Raw genomic sequence first — 19,372 nt, 5'->3', positions numbered from 1 at the left:
AATGTGAAAGTTTGATCCATCGTAGGTAAAGTTTATCTGCATTCTTCGAATTCATTCTTTCATACTGATTTGCAAATCGCCTCAGTTGCGGGGCGCGTCTCGTTTTCCCGCGCATTTCTCGAAGCTATAACGAACACTCTCATTGGTTGAAAGATGACCACGTGACATTAGCTAAATCTAAATGTATCCCGACTCAGGAATTCCCTCGCGACCAGACATTAAGCGTATAATGAATCAGTCAGTCTGGCTGATACAATTTAATTTTCCAAAAATAATTTCCTTTTTACTACAAAAAAAAATGAGCTGCGATTTTGTTTTTATTCAATTTTCTTTACTAACAAATCTATTTTTTTGGTCATAGTAATAAAATAATTTTGCCGAAAAGCGAAGCGATTATCGGTGGAATATTTATCGAGCCAATAGTCTTCGAGCTACAAGCTATATTCAGCAATTTTCGCCATAATCACTGAGTCCGAGGAAAATAATTGTTTTAGCAAAATTTTAGACTTGAATATCAGAGAAAAGTCGAAATACAGGATTAAAACAAACGTTTCGATATTGACTCCGCTCTGGCAAACTTTGGAAAACCTCAATCACCGCTCTCACAGCGCGGGAAACTCTATTTTCAATGCTAAAATTATACCAAAATTTTAAAATGCATTATTTTCAGAGTTTTATTCATTTTCGAATAGCTTAATCATATGATTTCCACGTGAAACATTGGCAGGCTATTTGCGCATGCGGTTTCGAAACAATCTTTTCCCGATTTCATTTTCGATCGAACTTTCGTAATAAGATTCTTACTCGAAGGTTTAAACACTAGTAAGTCTCTGATGTACTAGGAGCTTAGGCATAAGAGATGAAGCTGACTTTCTTCGTATTTTGCATTGCGGTTGGCTGTGCTCAAGGTAAATCATACAATATTGAATATTTTTTCATGGTGCCTATTATTGTCAGCGCGCACACTTACTGCGCACCTACATCGAGGGATTCCCGCGGGTTTTAAGAGCAAATCGGAGGTACACGAGAAAACGTCTGCTTGGGACACATTTAAGGCAAAGAACAACAGCAATAACTATTTTTTATGTAGTAAAATATGGATCAAGAAGTAATCTTCAAGAATTCAGTCGTTTTTGGCGAAAAATCATGTTTTCACTTTCTAGAAAAAGCAGTTTCGATCGCCTCGGATCGGCGAATAATAAAATAACTTTTTCAATATTTCCATACAGATAAATATCTCATTCAGCTTTTACTGCAAAAATAATTACATAAAATGAGCTTTTGTCTTTGAAAGACCTTGAATATAAGCCCTGTTTGTAAAACTACGAGGAGAGGAAGGAGCTGGTAGAAATACGCCAAAAACAGAGCTGGTCACGCTGTTTCGTAACATCATCTAGCTTAGATGCACGGGTACCCCCATTTTTTTATCCGGATTCCAATAGCTTCTTGGGCAGTAAATGACTGGCACAATTTGAAAAAAATTAAAAAGGTTTCGCAATTAGTAGGCACCATCCTTAATGAAACAGTGTAATACAATCAATACCTTAATTTTAATTTCTGAGTGTGTGCGCAATAAGTTAAACGCCTTAAAACAAGGTTTTTCAGCTATAAGATATATAGTCTCCAGTATCCTAAGAGGATAAACCGATTCAGTTTTACAGTTTATATATTATATACCTCCATTCCTAGTCATTATTCCATTGTAATTCCACACAAAGAAAGGGAAAAAAGAAAAAAAATATCATACACTGACTCGCACAAAATACTATTTAAAGCAGCCATTCTTTCACATTCTATATGGTGCGTTGGTTCTTGGAATTTTGCCTAACCCAGCAAAAAGCCTTCAGAAAATCAAACGTTTTTCAGTCGATATTATTTATTAAGTAATGACTGATTATCAATGTAATTCTGAGTATCTTGCATATTAAATTTTTCTAAATTTTAAACCATAATAGGTTCTAATCCCATCTAGAGCAAAGAATGTTTTCACTAAGTTCTTGGTTTAGTATGTATGTTAGATTAATAAACACTACTGATATTTTTTATTTCATTGATAAATTTAGCGTATCAATGTATCAGTGACTCAGGAAGAGTTAACTCTATATTTTCTAGTCGTTTCTTATGCATCTCTAAGAATCATAAGATCAAGAGAATATGAACTAAGAGGAGGAATCTCTGGTATTCATGCTCGTAACCATGATAGGCACAGTTTGATGCTATTTTAGAATCACATTGGGCATCGTTTTTCTGCAAGCGCATAATGTGCGCGCTCTAACGCTGTTTGCTCGCTGACATGAGTAAAAAGCGTAGTGCGCGGGTGTATAACAACAAAGGTTCAAATGAATGATTCTAAAAATAGCATCAAAGAGTGCTCATGATGGGGCGCGGGATTCCTTCTCTTAGCTCATTTTCTCTAGTTAAGATGCATTAACATCATCTACTGCGTAAGATGTGCGATTTTAAATTTTCCCGTGGTTATTGCCCAAAATAGCAATGCATTATGGGAAAGGTGTGAGAAAATAGCGAATTTCAGAGGCTTATCATGAGAATAAAGTTGCTTACAACTCATCACGGGACTTGAACAAGAAGTCACGTGATAGGAAGTCTCTACGGGCTATTCACTGTGACGTCATTCGTCGAAAAACGACTTCCGGGTCCAAAAACTAAACGGGAGGCTCATATTTTCCCCTCTTTCGTGTGGAGATTAAATCATTGAGAATATTTTTCGCTTTATTCTAGCCGCTTTCGTAAGAAATTGGACTCGGAAATACGATTTAACCTAAATTTAAGGCTATGCTTCACAATGATTTGGTTTTGGTTTTAATGTCAAGCAACATGGCGGTCATGCTCCATTCCCATAGAAAGAAAGGAATGAACTTCAGTTAAGAATTTTTACGAGATACATAATAATTCGAGTTTCCAAAAAAAAGTTGTTATCTTTGAAACAAAGAGTCAATGCTTTCGTAATTTAAAAAGAGCATTGTCCGGACTTTTTAATCGCACAAAGCAACTTTTAGTCAAGTGTGCGCATGCGCATTCACCGTGAGTATTCTCAGAAATTAGCTGTTATACATGGTTCAGTTTAAAAAAAACAATTGTCTAGCAATATCATTTAATTTGCAGCTCTGAATTCAAAGCTTTTAAAAAAGGCTGGGTACTAGATAATAATCTGATTTTTTTCTTTTCTTTATTTCAAATACTATTTAGGGACAAAGCCCTTGGGCGAGTTTGTATACGTGTCCAAAACTCGAGGGCAAGCAAACAATGATTCGTGTGGTACCAAATCACTACCATGTAAGTCTCTACAAGTCGGTATCGACAAGCTTCCAAGGGGTGGTAAGCTGTTCGTTGATGGTGAAAACGCTAAAGTGGATCCCTACAAATGTGAATCATCTGCAGGAAAACTCGTGGTTGACAAGAATATATCGATTCAGAGCTATACAGCGCCCGCTCATATTTACTGCTTGAATGGTATCTTTCTTTTGGCAGATGGCCCTACTGGGATGAACATTAGTATGATTGGTGTGCAGCTCAAGAACACAGTGCTGCATATGAAAAACGTAAACGCGACGATTCAAAACTGCATATTCCTGGAATCGTCACCAGCTATTGATGTCAGGAACTCCCAAGGTCTTCCACTGTATTCACTGAATATCATGGACAGCATGTTCATAAGAAACCATAGATGCATAGACTTGATGCAAACAGATTCCAACCACAAGATAGGATGCAGTCGATTAATCCTAAAGTTAAGGAATGTCCTTTTCCAAGAGAACACTGCTTTGAGAGATGACGCGAAGGGCGGGTTGGTGTTTGTAAACCACAAGAATTGCCTTTGTAAAGATGTGTCGTTCTTGTCGACATGGGACAACATAACAACAACGACCAATCGAGGAAAAATTACGAAACACGAAGACAACGGTCAGAGAATCCGAAAAAGGGTGCAAACTGTGATAAAGGAAAATCCAAAGAAACCATTAAATGGAAAGAGCACTAAATGTGACCCGATATTGGACAGCCTCGTCGTGGTCTACACATGCAGTGCTAAAATCACCTTAAATCAAGTAACAAGTGATTATAATAGCGATATGAGATTCCTGGGACTACGAAGTTGCCATAGTGACGTGCGAATTTACAGTTGTGATTTCCATAGACACATAATTGATAGCCCAGGAGGTGTTATCTACATCCCGGTAGGGTATTCCACATCCGTTGTCATTAAAAATAGTGACTTTTCTAGAAATTCTGGTTCCATCGGAGGCGTACTACAGATTGACGGTGGATCCAAAAAGACAGCCATACTGAATTTATTCAATGTCAGCTTTCTTTACTGTTCTGGCAAAACTACTGGCTGTGCTGTGTCTATCGGTAGCGTCGAAAAAAGAGGTGTCGACAAGGTATTTGCGACTCTTGATGGCGTCCTATTCAATCGATGTCACAACAAGATTAAGAGGGGAAAGGGAAGAAATAATCATGGTCCTCTATGCTTAAGAGCAACAATGGTGACTTCCGTGAACATACACAACTCCACCTTCTTCCGAAACAAAAATAAAAAAACTGCAGCGGTAAACATTAAGCACAGTCCGACAACAAACAGGGGCTCCGTAGTCAAAGTTCAGATCCTGAGGACAATATTTTATCAAAACGCTTGTGATACCACCAAACCAACACTTGGAATTTTTATAGAAAAACCGACCCAGGTGAGAAGATCTCAACTGACTATCTTGCACTCGGCGTTCGTCCGTAATCGTGGTACCGTAATCAGTGTCGACAACTTCCAAGACATCAAATTAATCAATATCACCTGTAGCTACAGCAAAGGCCTCTGCTACGAGTTTTACATCGGAAAATGCAAGGCGCTAAAGCATACTCCTCCAGGTTTAGACGCATCTTTTCAGATGCAAAATTCAACTTTTTCTAATAATTACCAAAGTTTTAACATCAAATATGTGCAACCGAATTTCATCGATATTAAACTACGTAACGTAACGATCTTGGAGAACATTAGAGGTAATACGGCATTTTTTCAGTTTGGAAGCAAGAGACTCAAAAACTTACGCATAACTGGAACTGTCCTGTTTGACCGTGTGTATTTTATTTCCAATTCGAAAGACTATGATGGTAAAATCGTCCACTTATTTAGTGTCACTGTCCCTGAATCTCATGATGGTAACATTACATTTACTTTCCGGCGATCTATGTTCAAAAATAACTTCCACAGAAATGCCAATATGAATTTCTCTATCCCTGAGACGCTGTTTTTCTTTCAGCTACCAGAGGACTACGCAAACAGTACCAGTAAATCATGTTCTAAATTCCCATCGTATATTTACAGAAACATTTTTGTATTTGAGGATGTCTTCTTTGAAAACAACACAGGCCCTTCATTCATCACATATTTCGCTAATGGCAAACACTTCCTCGTAAATTGCCTGTTTAAGAACAATTATTGTTTCAAACCAAAAACTGGAGCTCATCTCTTTATCCAGGAAGGCACATCAAGCGTAGAATTTCAAAACACCAATTTTATCCAAACCATTGGAAAACCCAGTTTTTTGACATCCAGAATTGCCAAAAATGATACTTCCTCGATGTTGTTTGTATTTGCAGGAGCCCGTGGTCCACTGCTGCTAATAAACTCTAATTTTGTTTCCAATGACACTTCAGCGAGGAGTATCCCACATTTTACCATTCAGACTGAAGGCTACGTGCACATTGACACGAGCACAAAACTACTTTGTCCGGTTGGAAGCTACATGGATCTTGTAGATGGCTCTCATCTCATACACCAGGACTCAAACAGTGGCTGCATAAACATTACTCAGCGTAAGTTTATCTGCAAAATGTGCGGGGTGGGAAAATACAGTCTTGAGAGGGGATCCTACCAGAAGAAAACTTTAAAACCAATTACCTGCCTTGAATTTTGTCCATTCGGAGCCGATTGTACCTGGAACATTCAAAGTCGGCCAAACTTTTGGGGCTACAGCACCACAGCAAATTATCCTCCTCAGCTGAACTTTACTAGATGTCCTGAATACTATTGCCGTGTGCCTAAATCAAAGACCAACGCTTCAGTTTATAATAGATGTTCTGGTAATCGAACTGGATTGATGTGTGGGGCGTGTAAGGAAGGTTACACCGAAAGCCTGTTCAATCAAAAGTGCCGTCCTGAAGATAAGTGTAAAGATGGTTGGTTCTGGGTAGTAGCTGGTCTGTTTTCGGTCATTATGGCGGGCTACCTACTGTGTAAACCCCCAATTGTTTTTTACCTAAGAAATAATCTTTTGTGGTTCAAACACCTGAAGCCATCGATGCAATACATAACGCACGAACAGGAAGGAACCACACATGGTCATGGCGGACACGGCTATTCTAAAATCATTTTCTATTTCTACCAAGTTGCTGATCTTCTTATGTTGGAATCCTCCACTGAAATTCTCCACAAGTACATCTTTGTTTCATCAGTAATCTCAATTTATAACTTCAAGGTGGAAGTGGCTGATTCCTCGTTCGGGTGCCCGTTTCCAGGGTTGACAGCCGTCACCAAGGAGCTTTTCCGTTCTTTACAAGTCTTTGCTGTCATGGTGTTTCTTGTCGTGTTATATTTTCTCCACTGGCTTCTGTGGTCGTTCAGAAGAAAACCCAGGCCACACTTTGCTCCTTACCTTGCAGCCATCATTGAGGTTCTACTTTTAGGCTATGAACGACTTGCACACACGTCGTTAATGCTGTTAAACTGTGTTCCTTTGGCTCTCCACGGTCGTGAAGAATGGCGGCTGGTGCTTGATGGTAACATTACGTGCTGGGTCCAATGGTGGCAGTACGTCCTGATCGCTTACAACATCGTATTTGTGATTCCATTTCTTCTAGTTTTATTGGTGGGAACATCAAAGCTGGAACGCCAAAAGATAAGCGCATTGCAGTTTGTTGCAGCTTGTTTTGTGCCTTTACCTTTCTTGATATACTGGATGTTGAGGCGCTGTTTTAGAAGTGACAGTGATGATGACAGACGAACTCCTCATCAAAGCCCCCAGGGCGAAGAAAAACGTAAAGCTCTACTTGGGGTTCTACAAGGACCGTTCAGACCTCCAGACAGCCAATCAAGAGGAGCCTCTTACTGGGAAAGCATTCTTATTGGTCGCCGTTTGGTTTTTCTGTGCCTGTATTCATTCATATCAACCCCAATGCTGCAAATGCTCCTTATGACAGCTGTTTGCATCGTCATTCTTGTCCATAATATTGTAGTCAGACCGTACAAAGATCAAAAAGCACACCTTTTTGGCGTCATCATGTTATCCATGCACGTTGCCTTGGCGATTATAAATCTTTGTAAATCTGTACTTCATACTGTTGGCGTGACACCAACTGGTCCAATTGAAGCACAGATAAAAGGTCTACAGCTATTTGAAGTAGCATTACTGGGAGCTCTACCACTCATTTTTGTATTACTAATTCTGTTAACCCTGCTCTCCCAAATCACTCGGGTATTTGTGATCGTGTTACGATTCTTCGTGCTCAGATCAAGAGGCAAAGTGCGAGCATTGGCCATAAACAGCGACAATGATAACCGTCGACCATTATTAGCTTATGCTGGCGAGCAAGAAAGCCTCTCTTACAGCACAGGAAGTGAAGTGCAAGAAAAAGATTGTATCAGATAGAACGTTCAAGAGCAAGTGAGCAAGTATATATGATAAACAATAAGATATTTGCCTTGTAGAATAGTATTTATAGACAGATAAGAGGCCTGTTCTCAGTCTGACCCCTAGCTCAGCTGGTAGAGCATCGGTAGTACGATTCCGAAGGTCTTGGGTTCGAATCCCAGCGAGGTCGGAAATCAAATGTTTCCGAATTTGATTTCAAGGGCTTTCGCCCGGAATAACCTCGTTCCCAAGCAGTACATACTTACCTATATTTCTATATCTTCAACTATTTCATTAGTGCCACGCGTTCCACATACTCTCATATTTATAGGCAGCATCATTTAACCATGAAAAAAACACATAACTTCGTCTTTTTTTTATACTTCGTAATTTTTTGGGCTAGATACTTGCAAAAAAATTATAGCAATGAAGGCACTTATATCCCCACCAATCTAAGTATTTAAACTTTGTCTTTTTCTGTATATTTTATTGTGTTAGCTACTCACTATATGTAAACGAACAGGAGTGTTTTATCGGGTATAAAACACGAGGCGTACCCGAGTGGTTTTATACCCGATAAAACACGATCTGCGAGTTTATTGAACGGCTTAAAAAACTCATGATGTAAGTTCTCATATTGTACCGAATTCTTTACGAAATGAACCAAGTTTGAAAGAGAAAATCCAAGTTAAAGTTTATGCAAATGAAGACGAATCTATATCAGATATAAAACCTCCTTCACGGTCATGATTTCTATAGTGGTTCCTTCATGAATTATTAATGAGGTTTTAAAAAGTCGGTTAAACACAATAGAAAATAAAAGAATTAGAGTAATATTACTGAATAAGCCGCTAAAGTGTACTTCACGGGTTTATAAAAACCACTCTATTTGACTATAGTATTAGATATATTCACAAATACATTATTTCACGGGTTAAATATATTACTTTATTACACATTTAGGGTCGATATCCGTGTAATAAAGCCGTGAATAAAAACCATATCAGTGAAGTGATACGATATCACTTCACGGTAAACTGGGAACTGGAATGTTTTTCATTTTATCGACCTTAAATGTGTAATAAACAAATTATTACATATTAAGAACTGGATATCGTTTTTATTCACTCGTTTTTCCGTATCATATCGCTCGTTCGCGATATGATAGAGAAAAACTCGTGAATAAAAACGATATCAAGTTCTTAACGTGATAATCTCTATATACTGTGTCAAATATGGTTACAAGATATACTAATAACTATTTTCGCTCTTCGTGGTTTAATGTAATAAAACTCTTTATCTACGTTGTTTGTTACACATTTCAGTCCACGTGATGCCACTCTTGGTAGTCGGATTCTTTAAAGTAATTTTTTAAATATGTTTGTCATAAAAGAACAATTCTCAAGGGAATTTCATGTGATCTAAAATGGGCAATTAACATACGAAAGTAAAGAGGTCTATTGATGTTGCAATTGTTAGTTAATATTCCCATCCAAGTCTACGACTTTTAGTGTAGAAGCTCTTCGTCTGGCTGGCGTAGGATTTTTGGATTTCTTAAGCTCTATTTCGTCTTTTTCGTCAACGAACTCGATTGGCGTTACGCAGCGTTTTACGATGAATTTCCCATGATTCTTCTTGCGCCTAATTGAATAAAATAAATATTATATTTTGACCACACATTTTCAGAATGTCAGTTTTTTGATTGGTTAAGAGTAGTGGAAGTTCATAGTACTGTTCGTCGGTTCACGCATCCTTCACCCTTTTCCCTACATTCTCGCTACAAAAAAAGTCAAAGTTTTACCTCGTTGTTTTGTCGATTTAATATAAGAGAAACGTGGTAAATGTGAGGGCAATCAAGTATAGTGATTTTTAGCTTTGCCTCGATAAACTTCAAACGTTTATTATTGTATTTGTGAACTTTCATGTGAAAGAAAAATAATAATTGCTGTGTATAAATTAGCTGAGAGAAGTCTTCATCAATCTCATCAGATCTGCTCCAAATGGTAGTCAAACACTGTACAACCAGCAAGAATGCTACTAAAAACTTGTGATTCAGCGAATAAACGTAATCTTCCACACTAGAGGAGACAAGGTATATCAAACCTATATTGTTGAAATGATTGTCGATCGTTCGTGCAGGTTCCTTTTGGATTTTAACATCTTGGGCTTCCTTTGTCAAAGGCCAGATCTCTAAGCCAAATTCAACATGCTTGACAATTTCGAGTGTTTCTTCACTATAATATCTGAAGTTTTTATCAATATTTACGATATTTTAAAGCTTTGAATGGCGGAAAAACCACCAAAAAGAAATCTATGTTCACTTCCAAATAAGGTAAGCTTACTAAATATGATTATGGAGTTGATCGCCACGCGAACAACAATTTTATTTGGGAAAAGTTAATGAAGCCAAACAATACTAAAAAGTGTTAGCCACAGTTAGACCTTACGTACCAAAAGAAGCATGAGATGACGATGATTACAAACAAGAGCACAAATGTGCAGCCAACAGACAAACCAATAATAAGATTGTTCTTTCCTTTTACGGCTGGAGGAGAAGAGGTTGAAGTTTGGTTGTAAGGTTTAATGGACTTGATTGACGCACCAAATGTTGAGCTGATGTGGTCTTGAGAGGACCTGACTGCGTTCACAAGAGCATTCTGGAATATTGAAGTGAATAGGAGTAAAGAAATTTGTTTAGGCACACATATAACAGTGAGTGAAAACGCTTTATACACAACAATATCAATAAACAAACAAGCAAACAACGACTCCGAACAAACAACGACAATAAACAACAAAGACCACAACAACAGTTGAACAATAAACAAAGAAAACTGCAACACACGACAAACAGTATATTAAACAACAGCACTTTATCGTACCAATAAATTACACAATTTTTTTAATCGAAAAAAGATGAATCAAATCGAAATATGGTGACCAATTTAGATAACTCAGTATTGTAGTTCTGGACTGACAAGCATTCCATACGCATGAAAACGCTTTCATGTTTCCACCCACGTGAACACGAGGATAATCAGTGCAACGTTAAACGAACTGGTCGCCATGTTCTCCGCATTCTTTACTTGGAATGTGTAACAAAAATTATTGAACAAAAGTAATTTCATCCGCGTCATTTTCTCATTTTCAACATGGAACACGGATGAGTGATTCAACATAAACACGCATTGTAATGAGATTTATCAGCTCACTCACAAAGCAAAGCGGGGAGGGACTCGACAATAGTTGGACTACAAGTAAACTAGCTATATCTAAAAGTTACTGTGATATCCTCACCTGAGGGACAGCACTAGAGTTCCATGTTCGGTCTACATTTATTCCCAGCGGGTACAAAGTATAGAAGACGACAACAAGAGTGAAATCTCCACCAGAAGATGGAAAGCCAGGAACGAGGTGAATATGCTCTTCTTTGAACATGTTTTCTATTGATCTCCTAAAAATATATACGTGAAATGTCCTTTTTAGAGGGCTTTTACGTTTTTGCAACCTTCACATGTATACTTGCTAAACATTTACTGTGTCAGACCGTTGGGAGTTTAATCAATTATTATTCTTTATTTATTAATTTTGATCGACTGGGTTTGTAGTTATTCTTTCCTCGGGCTGTATTCAATCGTTTGTTGGTTTTTCTTTTCCTCTGTACAGTATTTGGTTTGTAAAATTTAAAAGAGCTTAAAAAAGAATGATTATTCTGCCAATCCCTAGCCTTAGAGCAGCAGTCTCGATCTCAGATCCTACTTGCACTCACAAACAGCTTTCACAAACATAAAAATACCGTCTTTTTCTTTCACTGACGAGATTACATTCGGCCATATTGTCACTGCAGTATAGGATGGTGGCATTTGCTATCAGTTTCTTGAACGCAACATCCATGTTTGTTATCCACTACGAACACAAAATAATAACACTTTTTACATGCAAGCATCATCGTTACTCTGCCCTGCCCTACCCTACCTACCTTCCTTGCTTTATTTTATTTTATTCTATACTACCTTGCCCTACCTTACCCTGCCCTACCCTAACCTACCATGCCTTGCCCTGCCCTGCCCGTCTTTCCTTGCTTTATTTTATCCTACCATATTCTACACTACCTTGCCCTACCTTATTCTGACCTACACTAACCTACCCTGCCCTTCCCGTAGTGCCTACCCTACCCTCCCTTATTCTAACTTACCCAAATCTACACTACCCTGCCCTACCTACACTACGTGCCCTTCCCTACCTATACTGATCTGCCGTACTCTGCCCTGTACCCGACTCTAATCTATTCTACCCTACCCTATTGACTGATGAGTATTTTTTCAGTATTTGGTATTTGGCAGAAGGCCCTTGTTAACGTTTATCATATACAGTCGCATTGTCGTCCTTTCGTTTAGATTTTCTCACCTCGGAGGTGGTCAGGTTGTAAAACACCATTTCGACGGCTTGTTTGATTTCATTTGACGTTGGGGTGCGCGGTGGGGGTGGGTAGTCTAGAAGAGACAATGAAAGTCAATTAATGACAATAGAGGGGGGTGGGGGCAGGTGAAATTGAGAGAGGATCGGGAAACTTTAGGTAGGAACAAGGGGGGAATGGACAATGTTTTATCAGAAAAATAGGGGGATGGACAATTTTTGGAAGAAGCTACAAGCCTTGTTTAGGGGGGGATCGTATTTTTTGCTTGACTTTAAGGGGGGTGTTAAGAATTATTCTGGACATTTCAAATTTTCACCTGCCACCCGCCCCCTCCCCTCCCCTCTGCCTCTGTTATGTGGTCATTCAGTTACCTGTACCATCAACTTCGTACGTGAACGCAAAACCTCTGCTCGCACGCTCATCGTCTGTATGAAACTTGATAAGTAAATTATTCTTGATCGATACCAGAGGATACCTCTTAACCAGGTACCCACAGAACTTTCCCCTCGAGGTGGCGTTCTCAAAAGTACCGTCTTGGATCTCAACGTAATCTCCCATACAATTTGGTGTATACTCTAGGTCAAAGTATTTGAACGTAAGGTAGATCTGATAGCCGAGAGCATACGAGATCTGCCAGTAACAGTCGTAGTTTTTCGGGTAAAAATCGGGATAGTTCGGAGACTCGAACTTTCCAGTGGTGTTTGTAAGGTTTTGTGGACAATCTGGAAATCGAAGAGAAACCGTTTTAATGACGATGGAAGTGAGTGAGTGAGTGAGTCATTTTGACTATTGGTTGGACAGTCCGTCGACTTGTCAGTCACTAAGTCGATCGGTCGGTCGTTCGGTCAGTCGTTCAGTCAAACGGTCGATGAGTTAGCTTTGCATTCAGTCGACAGTTAGTCGGTAGGTCGTTCAGTCAGTCAGTCGGTCAGTCAACTCGTCAGTCGGTCGTTCGGGGTGGTGGATCAGTTTATTGTCAGTTGTTCTGTCAATCAGGCCTAATGTCATCTAAACATACCCACCTGATTTGATGCCTGTATAGCTGACAGTAAACCCTTTACTTGATCTACTACCATCAGCTACGAACACCACGAATACCATGTTACCAGAAGACGTCACGTGACTATCGGGTCTTTTAGCCCCACAGTACCTCCCAAGGGATACAGAAACATTGTCTGGACCGTCAAACACCTCGAGATAGTCTTTCGTGCAATTGATCGAGAACTCGAGGTCAAAGTCGTCCAACACGAGATCGATCACTTGACCAGGTAACTGCTCTATTTGCCATGCGCATCCCACGTTCCCTGGATAGTTGTCTGGGAAGAGAGGAGACTGGAAAGAGCCTCTTGAACTATTCAAATACCCACCGCAGTCTGCAATGAAAAAATTGTTCAAGCTTGAAACATAGATTATAGTATAGTGTGAGTATAGTAAGTATAGTAACTTGGTAGTCTCCGAAGGATAAAGTCATGAGTGAAGCTATTGTTGGAACGCCTTGTGCCTAAATAGAATGTTTTTGAGTGATTTTGTAGCTATGATCCTTACTAAGGGAAGGAGAGAGAGGGAGTAAGAGACTGGGAAGGAAACTTTGCAGGATTCTCAAAAGTGGTGTCCCATTCTGTAAGTGCCAACCGAGTGAACTCCTTTTATTTTCTATGGGATGTTTTCCCATCTCTGATTAATTCTCACCCCAATGAGTATCAATTATCTTCGTTAATTGAGAACTGTACATGATATTATAGAAGATGAAACCTTAAATAAGAAGGTTAATCAGAAGAATTTTGTAGTGTTAAAGTAATGTGCTCAATGTAAAGGCGTCTATTTGCATCACAACAAATTCTATGCTTCTGATAAAATATATTCATGATCCATACTGACCTGGAGGGACAAGAGCTTCGTACTGAATTTGAAACCCGACTTCATCGGCGACACTTTTAGCCACATATTCCAAGGTGATGGAATTGGTCTTCGAGTAGAGAAATTCCCCTTTTTGATAGCCACAATATCGAGCAATCACGTACTCTCCTTCTCTGATCACGAGGTAATCAAGTGTGCACCCTTCTGAATACTTGAGGAAAAACCGAACAAAGCGCAGGGATATCACGTGTCCTGGTTGGCTGTTGATTGTCCAATAGCAAGTGGAGTTTGCTTGTTCAGGTGAAGCGATTGACCCTTGTGTTGCATTGTGGGTAGAATTACAAACTGTAGATACAACAAAGAAATATCCGTAATAATTGAATTCCGCTCTGGCTAATAGCATTTGAAAATTAGCAGGTATGTACCTGATTTGATTGCGTAGTATTTAAGCTGAAACCCACGACGAGTTTTCGAAGTATCAGACTTGAACTTTAGTGTCAAATCACTGCCTTTGGAGCGCACCCATTGGCCAAACAGATATCCGCAGTACCGACCAATAGGGACAGAGGATTCGTCCTCTTCGTCCCAAATCTCAAGGACATCTTGGCCGCAGCCAGCCGAATATGCCAGATCGAGGAATTCCAGCGAAAGCGCTATTTGATAGTCAGTTGGTACCCTTATGGAGTATGTGCATTGGATGTTATTTGGATAATCTTCAGGGTAGTGGGGTGTCTGTATCAAACCAGTGAGGCTTGTGACATTTTGACTGCAGCCTAAAAAAGGTAGCAAATTGTTGCAAAAATTGCAATGTTTTGTAATGGAAGAGACACTGGCTTTTTTAAACCATCCATGTTTGCAAACCAAGTGGTGTGGTGATATATGGACCTACTATACCTGTGAAATTCATATAAGTGACAAGAAAACCTCTACCAGACGACGACGAATTTGATTGCAACACAACGTCAACTTGGTTCGTCTTCGACACCAACCTCTCGGGTTTTTCAAGACTACCACAATATCTTTTCAACGAAGTCTTTGAGCTTCCCTCGCCATCCCAGATCTCTAAGGAATCCTTCGTACAACCAAGACTAGCATCGAGTGAAAGGAAGTTGAATAATAGTGATACTTGTGTTCCTTGTTCGAGGGAGATTTTCCAAGTACATCGCACTGTACCCTGGATGTCGAGTGGATAACTGGAATGTGTTAGTTCTCCTGCTGGTGAAGTTATGTTGCCGCCACAACCTGTTTGAAAATGGAGTAAACAGGAGAAGCTTTCAGTGAAAATAATGAAGAGAAGAGAAGGAACAGGAAAGTGGAGAAGAGAAGGAAAGGCAAGAGCGAAAATTATGTTAGTTGTTGGTGAGAGTGAAAGTTGAAGAATGGAAAAAAGGCAGAGAAGAGCACCGCGGAAGAGACCGTTAAGGAAAGGAAGGAGAGAAAATTGTTTTAACGAAACATCAAAAAAACCCTGGAAAAAGGCCAAAAAAGGACCCTTAGGCCTAGCTGCAAAAAAGCCATGCAATCCAAGTCTTCGTTCCTATAACAATGCTTCAACCTCAGTAAGCAAATCAAACTCTTCTCGACCTTACCTGTTTTGGTAACCACGTGCACACTTGAGGAAACATCAGGAGCGTAAAACGATGCCGTGGGATTTAACCAAGCGGTATTCTTCATCAACGATTTCGTTAGCGTGATCTGGTCCGCCATAATCAGGGGTGGGGTAGGGGTAGTTGTTACTTGTACTACCAGCCATAGGAGGGATAATAGTTCCTGACTAGTTCGTGATATCTTGAATGTTGCCATCAACTTTTACTCTTGTTTTGCGGGCTTCAGATTTTAATCAGCAATAAAAGAATAAGACATACAAAATTAGCTTAAATGTAAGTGGAAAACCGTGGATAAAAATGATGAAAAGAGATGTCAGGCCTCTACCGCCTTGATTCGATTTTCCCCCAAGTTCTTGTTTTCCGGCCTTCGTCCGCAAAACCTAACACGATTTGTTCTGGGGGTTAGCCGTGCCATGACTTCTATCAACCCAGAGGTTGTTTCAGGGTTCCATCTGTGAATTAGCCGTGCCATGACTTCTATCAGCCCAGAGGTTGTTTCAGGGATCTATCTGTGATTAAGCCGTGCCCTGCCTTTTATCAGCCCATAGATTGTTTCAGGGATCTATCTGTGATTTAGCCGTGCCCTGACTTTGTTCAGCCCAGTGGTTGTTTCAGGGTTCCAACTGTGAGTTAGCCGTGCCCTGGCTTTTATCAGCCCATAGATTGTTTCAGGGATCTATCTGTGATTAAGCCGTGCCCTGCCTTTTATCAGCCCATAGATTGTTTCAGGGATCTATCTGTGAGTTAGCCTTGTCCTGACTTAGATCAGCCCAGAAGTTGTTTCAGGGTTCCAACTGTGAGTTAGCCGTGCCCTGGCTTTTATCAGCCCAGAGGTTGTTTCAGGGTTCCACCCAGAGGTTGTTTCAGGGTTCCGTCTGTGAATTAGCCGTGCCCTGCCTTTTATCATCCCATAGATTGTTTCATGCCGGGATCTATCTGTGAGTTAGCCGTGCCCTGGCTTTTATCAGCCCAGAGGTTGTTTCAGGGTTCCAACTGTGAGTTAGCCTTGCCCTGGCTTTTATCAGCCCAGAGGTTGTTTCAGGGTTCCACCCAGAGGTTGTTTCAGGGTTCCGTCTGTGAATTAGCCGTGCCCTGCCTTTTATCATCCCATAGATTGTTTCATGCCGGGATCTATCTGTGAGTTAGCCGTGCCCTGGCTTTTATCAGCCCAGAGGTTGTTTCAGGGTTCCACTGTGAGTTAGCCTTGCCCTGGCTTTTATCAGCCCAGCAGAGGCGGTAGTTCAAGGTATTGATAAAATATGAAGGTTTAATTAGCCGAGGAATTGATTTCATATTAATGTTTGCAAAACGGGCTCGTTTGAAGTCGGTTGGATCTTGAGTCATTACACCAATGATCTTCTTAGGACTTTATCAATGATCTAACGGATAATATTAACGATTATCGAGGCTTGAAGAGCTCAGGACGCTTTTATAATCGATTTGAACTGACAAAGACATCAACCTTCCATGTGTCCGTCGACTTTACTTAACATGAAAAGTTTGTTTCATTGAAAGGTTGTCAAACAAACAAAGAATAGATTCAATACCACAGTAGTTAGTTGACTTTGGTCACAGGGAAAGATCGAACACGTTTAGCACTTCATTTAGCATCCACAGGATAAATGATAGAAGGAACTTAACGTGAAAATACGACCTTCTTTGCGCAAGAAAGCCAACTCATTGACCTGTAGAATTTTCTTATACAAAGAAGGTCGTATATATTTCACGTTAAGTTCCGTGGGTTGATTCCGTTGCGGTTGATTCTATGATCAGTGTTAACTACGTCTTTAAGAGCTGATATATCTAATTATTAAGGCACTAAAAATCAGTCTTAAGCTCGGTGAAGGCGGTGTATCAGGCAGTCCGGCAAAGGCATTCCCTTAACTTTCTCCATGTGCCCGGCATCAATCGTTTGCATGGATAAATCGATGGCGAGAATAAGAGCAAGGAAAAACTCTGGTTCTAACCAACTCAGTTTTCTAGTTTTTGTAGTTTTCTTCGCAGATCGCACCTCGTATCGATTACTACACATCATTTGACCAGTGAGTTCGTCAAACTCAATAGATTTTTGTTTTCACTGAGGTCATTTAAAATGTTTCTTGAATTGATATTATCACACACTTTGAGTTGAGTGACTTTGAATGCACCTATTCTTCAAATCATTTTAAACTCTTAAACTTTCTGGCTCAAAGTCTCGATAATTCTTTGTAAAAGGAAATTAAAGAGCTTCAAACAAAGTCAATAAAACAAAGTTTTAAAGCGGTTTTGGCAATTAACATAGCGAGGAATGGTGAAGGAAGGCTTAAAAACCACTACTTACTCTAATTCACTTCTCTTAGTCTCTCGGCCTCTTGTCTTTCCTTTGAATGTTGGAATAAAATACTTATTCAGGATTTAGTTGAACAGTTAGTCTAACTTTAGACAACTTTACATCTCTTTTAGACACAAATTCTGTTAACTAACTTTTAGGTGTCAAAATCCGGCGTTGGTCGAGTTGATTATGAAACCAGGCAGCTTGACTTTTGTATTTTGATCCAAGCTGTCGATGGCTGCTTTGCAGTAGCGTCAATAAATGTGCCGTTTGTCAATAATAACGACTGCAAGTAAACATTATATCGAACAGTAATGACGTCAGAATGTGCAAACATATTTCTTGTGCACGTATACAGATAGAAGGTGGCATACCAAACTTGTTTTGACAGAAGCGAGCGCGCAAACTAGACGATGAATGCAGAGAAAAAGGTTAACGAAACTGAGAAGAAATAAAGAAAAAATGTAAAAGCTAAAGAGATTAAGATAGAAAAGGAAAATGAAACAAAAATTGAAAGGGAAATAAACTGAAATAAACTTGTTTTGGACAGAAGCGAGCGCGCAAACTATACGATAAAAATGCAGAGAAAAAGAATAAAGAAACAGATAAAAAATAAAGAAAAAATGTAAAAGCGAAAGAAAGTAAAATATGAAACATGAAAGACAAGAATCGCGATAAAAACTATTCAGCAAAAAAGTTAATAACAGTACAAAACAATTATTTTAAATTTATTTTATTTCATTGAATCTGAATCATCGAAAATAAAAAAATAATTTTTATTACGGTAATTTGCATAATTATTTTGATACGTAAGGAATATAGGAGAAACACGAAAAATACATTTCCAATCTATTTTTGCTGTACGCAAACTAGATGACACTTTATTTCATTATTCTTTTTAATTTCATGAATAAAAACTTGATTTTGCCATAGTTTTTGTAATTTATATTTCGTAGCTAGCTTATTTTAGCAAAATGCTGTTACAGACTCCAGTTCGGAGGTTTACAATTAGACATGAACCAAGACTAATAATTGCTTTGAATCCCGGCTCAAAAATTATTTGTAAACGCGTCGTTGCCATGGTGATTCGCGTTGACCGCTAAAATCTTCTTGTCTTCTCAAATTTCTACGTTCGTTTATCGTTTACCGTTGAAATGAACGGAGGTCAACGAAACAACTTATTCCTAACTTGAACATGAACTTTAAGAATAAATGCATGAGTTAGTCGTCATTGAAAGAAACTCGTAAATGAGTCTTTTAGTAAGAGCGGTTTTCGTATGAGTTGGAAAAGATACCGAAAACTCGTAGCCGTGCTGTAGCCGAACTGTACCTTACCGTAGGCGTAGTTATGCGATGTGATTGGTTGAATAATAATAGACAATAGGAAGCCATTTCAGTGTTACGGCATGTCAGTACTGTATGTTTCCCACTCATACGAAAAACCTCTCGCTCAATTTTACGGATACGGTAGAGTAACTGCGATCTTAGCTCGTGAAATGATAGTCTAATGTATAGCAGGCACCACAGCCTTTGTCGTCGT

The 19,372-nt window shown here is 39.3% G+C and overlaps 2 protein-coding genes across 2 annotated transcripts; one reads left to right on the top strand and one right to left on the bottom strand.

The window, feature by feature from the left end:
- The first annotated feature begins 737 nt into the window (after nt 1-737).
- On the top strand, nt 738-9,317 carry LOC116294273 (uncharacterized). The gene is made up of 2 exons (XM_031701834.2): nt 738-908; nt 3,208-9,317. Exons 1-2 carry the CDS (start codon nt 860-862, stop codon nt 7,656-7,658), a joined length of 4,500 nt encoding a protein of 1,499 aa, XP_031557694.2. The 5' UTR covers nt 738-859; the 3' UTR covers nt 7,659-9,317.
- Nucleotides 8,902-18,089, bottom strand: LOC116294602 (dorsal-ventral patterning tolloid-like protein 1). Its single transcript, XM_089032283.1, has 13 exons — nt 17,985-18,089; nt 17,842-17,881; nt 15,504-15,741; nt 14,809-15,156; nt 14,340-14,687; nt 13,936-14,259; nt 13,080-13,430; nt 12,429-12,779; nt 12,048-12,133; nt 11,437-11,546; nt 10,938-11,094; nt 10,092-10,297; nt 8,902-9,281 (listed from the first exon to the last, which is right to left on the bottom strand). Exons 3-13 carry the CDS (start codon nt 15,715-15,717, stop codon nt 9,116-9,118), a joined length of 2,661 nt encoding a protein of 886 aa, XP_088888409.1. The 5' UTR covers nt 15,718-15,741; nt 17,842-17,881; nt 17,985-18,089; the 3' UTR covers nt 8,902-9,115.
- Nucleotides 18,090-19,372: the final 1,283 nt, after the last annotated feature.

The sequence above is a fragment of the Actinia tenebrosa genome, unplaced genomic scaffold (assembly GCF_029948245.1).
Source record: "Actinia tenebrosa isolate PJP-AT-01 unplaced genomic scaffold, QUT_ActTen_1.0 PGA_scaffold1__47_contigs__length_23844297, whole genome shotgun sequence".
Taxonomy (NCBI): domain Eukaryota; kingdom Metazoa; phylum Cnidaria; class Anthozoa; order Actiniaria; family Actiniidae; genus Actinia; species Actinia tenebrosa.
Note: the sequence above shows the minus strand (reverse complement) of the source record. Positions and strands in the feature narration are given on the sequence as shown.

Bases quoted from the DNA above. Each gene is read 5' to 3' on its own strand.
- LOC116294273 (XM_031701834.2), top strand. From the start codon at position 860: ATGAAGCTGACTTTCTTCGTATTTTGCATTGCGGTTGGCTGTGCTCAA. The intron at 909-3,207 runs GTAAATCATACA...AATACTATTTAG, and splicing joins TGCGGTTGGCTGTGCTCAAG to GGACAAAGCCCTTGGGCGAG.
- LOC116294602 (XM_089032283.1), bottom strand. From the start codon at position 15,717: ATGGCAACATTCAAGATATCACGAACTAGTCAGGAACTATTATCCCTC. The intron at 11,095-11,436 runs GTATTTTTATGT...ATATATTTTTAG, and splicing joins GTCAGTGAAAGAAAAAGACG to GAGATCAATAGAAAACATGT. The intron at 10,298-10,937 runs GTGAGGATATCA...TCAATATTCCAG, and splicing joins ACTCTAGTGCTGTCCCTCAG to AATGCTCTTGTGAACGCAGT.